The 3,310-nt window shown below is 33.5% G+C and overlaps 1 protein-coding gene across 1 annotated transcript; it reads left to right on the top strand.

Moving 5' to 3' along the window:
• The first annotated feature begins 2,407 nt into the window (after nucleotides 1-2,407).
• Nucleotides 2,408-3,049, top strand: LOC108375436 (uncharacterized). Its single transcript, XM_017631564.1, has one exon. The coding sequence runs from the start codon at nucleotides 2,408-2,410 to the stop codon at nucleotides 3,047-3,049; it is 642 nt and encodes a 213-aa protein (XP_017487053.1).
• Nucleotides 3,050-3,310: the final 261 nt, after the last annotated feature.

The raw sequence follows: 3,310 nt of genomic DNA on the forward strand, positions 1-3,310 counted from the left end.
TTAAGTGATTTTTTTAGATCAAACATCAAATATAAAATTATTATTATTCAAACTTTTCTCGAATGGCTAACATAAAAATAAATTAAGTTTTGTTAACTTATAATAAAAATATTTTTAAAAAAATATATTTGGAATCAACTACATTTTCGACGAACTAAGATCCTGCCAGAAGCACCTCGAAACATTATACGTCTACGTATATCTTTGCGAACAACAATTGTGCCTGTGCCGATTTGAAAACATAACGAGAGGCCTGCGTGCCATGTAAGTCTTCAGTTTTGGCAAATTCCGTTACGCTCTTGCTTGTATACGTACACGCGATGGTTATGCTCTTTGAGCGTGTGCTCGTTCTCTGCCCATGCCTGATTATTGTTGCGTTCGATAACAAAATTAGCCAACACCAACCAACAATCAAAATCAAGAGAGTAAGCGAAAAATCTCTCCCAAAGACAAGAAGAAGCAAAAAGTAAACGAACAGGAAATTAGCCATTACTTGCAAAAACCGGAAGAAGAAGACACACCAGCTGACTTTGTTTATGTTTTATTTGTAAACAAACTGAAATTCATGTTGTCTCCATGGAAGAAAAAAGGAAAGTGAACGTTCAATGTTCGCCAGGAACATTTCTAGAAGTAAAAACTAGTTGGCGCTATCATAAAGTCACATAGCAGGCAGCCAAAAAGCATATAAATAACAAAACTCGAAAAATGCGATTTTGTTTGTTTACAAAAATTGCAACCATATGTTTTGTGATCTTTTTTGCGTGTTGGATAATTTTTGCTGACTAAAATTTTGTCAGTACAAAATGAACGCTTCTCGCGATCCAGTAAAAACTTGGAAAAACTATTACAAATTTTTGACTTGTCGAACGCAACTTATAACTAACAGCGTCAGCATTAGCATCTACTTCAGCTTCAGCTAGTCACAGCTGTTTCAACTACAACCACAATATTTACTTCATAACCACAGTATATACAGTAATAAACCTTTTTGAGTACTCCTCGGGGGTAAAATCTGATCAGGGTTGATAATGAGAAGAAGCATGAATTTTGTTGATTCAGAGTTGTATACAAAATTACTGTGGTATAAAAGGGAGCAACAACCGTACTATGACAGAGTGGCACAAGTCATGACTGTGTAATATTGACCGAAACTAATTGCAAATGTGTAAAAACATTGCAAATTATTGTCTATTATTATAGATACTAGTACAGATTATCATAGTTCGGTGTATAACTTGTTATATTACATCGTACATGATAATGAACTGTTAAATGCTGAAAACGCCAGTAACTTGTAGATCACTCAAACTTGGGTGTGCTTAATGGACTGTCTGGGCGAATGCGCTAGCAGGCATTGGAGTCTGTAACCTTGTTTTTTTTATTGTTTTTTAATAAAGACTTAAATATATTCGGAAATTTAGAATTTTGCTTGATAAAATCACAAAATTTACGTTTTTCATATAAATATAATCTTACAATGGACCTTTTTTTTTAATTTTCAACTTACATTTAAGAAAACTGCATTCAGTGCTATAATTACGATTTGAGTTTTCCAGTTTATAAAACACAAGCGTTAATTATGTACTTAACTATTGATATTATTCTTCATTAAGCATGAATGTCAGCATACATTAAAGCTGAATATTATACTTAACCCACATTTTGTTCATAAATAACACATAATTATGCATATTTTATCCTCGAAAAGAACTTTTTCTAATCATGCGCGCAAAACGAAAATGCTGCACACAGCCCAAAAGTACTCCTCGGGGACCAAATGGTGAAAAACTGCGAAAAGGTTTATTACTGTATATACTGTGCTCATAACAGAGGAGAATTAAAGATTCAAGTTCACCACTTAAGAAGCGGCGATATCTTTCTTACTCATCAACGTCAAAGCCAACTCCAGTAACAACAACTGTGTACAACAACAGACAGCAACAGCGTCAGTAGCAGCAGGAAAATCAACGTGAACATCAGCAGCGTCACGTACCAGTTTCAGCGCCAGTAGTAGCAGCGGAAGCAGCAGTAGCAGCAGACAAAAACGCTCAACAAATGAAGAACAGAAATTTTAGACGCAGTTGATAACTCCGCCAATAATAGTAGTGATAACAACCAGTACTAGCAGCAATGTAAATATCAACTATAACAAAACCAAGGCTCCTATCACTGACAACAATAACAACGGTAACAAGCAGCAGCATCAACAACGAAAACAAACCGCGACAACTGGCACAGCAGCCGCAGCAACAATCAGGTTGACTGTGCTGTCAATATCAGCAGTTGCAGAGGACAGTGGTGAGCTGTCTCTTTTTATGTAATATTTTTGACAAATATATTTTTATATTTATTATTACATATCTATTAATTGTAAACACTCCTTATAGAGATTTTTTTTGTTATCATAATGTTTCGTTCACCCCCACATGATACACAGACATCTACACGGACTAATAATTTAAATGACTCGCTTATAGATTTGCAAAACAACTCTTTTCAAGAGGAGTTGGCAAATCCTTATGCTAGTCAAAATAATAATGAGGTGTATGCAACCTCAGTGAAACTTCCGCAATTTTGGACAAGTTGTCCAGAAGCTTGGTTTGTGCATACAGAAATGCAATTTAACATGAAAAACATTACACAAGATACTACAAAATATGAACACACAATCACAGCGCTTCCGCAAGAAGTAATAGTTACAATATTAGATTTCATTCAAAATCCTCCGCATAACAACAAGTTTTCAGAACTGAAGAAAATCTTAATTGAAAAACATTCTTTAAGCGAAAATAGAAAGTTAGATAAAATTTTGCCAGATTCAGAGATGGGTGATCGTAAACCCTCTGAACTTTATCGGTCGCTCATGCTGCTTGCAGGTTCCAATTTTAGTCAAGATATTTTAAAGAGACTTTGGCTGAGAAAATTGCCTAAAAATCTTAGTACGATATTAGCTAGTTCAAGTACCAATGATATAAATGAATTGGTGAAACTAGCTGATAATATTTGGGAAGCGATTAATAAAACCGAAATATCAGCTATGAATACCTAGTTTTCAAAATTCTAAATCAAAAGACACAATTATTGAAAATTTAGTTAAAATGACCTATCTTATGTGCGAAAATATTCAAAAACTTTCTCTTGAATTAGATTCTATTAAGCAACAAATTAATAAAAATTCTAGATATAGATTTTTTATTTAATTATTTATTTAGTCTACAGAAAAATGTTTTCTTACAGACAATTGAGATAAAAAGATTTAGATATTTAAGTATGTATGATACATTACAGAGTGAACGAATTATACTTTTTA

Source organism: Rhagoletis zephyria, unplaced genomic scaffold (genome assembly GCF_001687245.7).
Source record: "Rhagoletis zephyria isolate East Lansing unplaced genomic scaffold, Rhagoletis_zephyria_1.1 Rzeph_scaffold_08940, whole genome shotgun sequence".
Lineage (NCBI taxonomy): Eukaryota > Metazoa > Arthropoda > Insecta > Diptera > Tephritidae > Rhagoletis > Rhagoletis zephyria.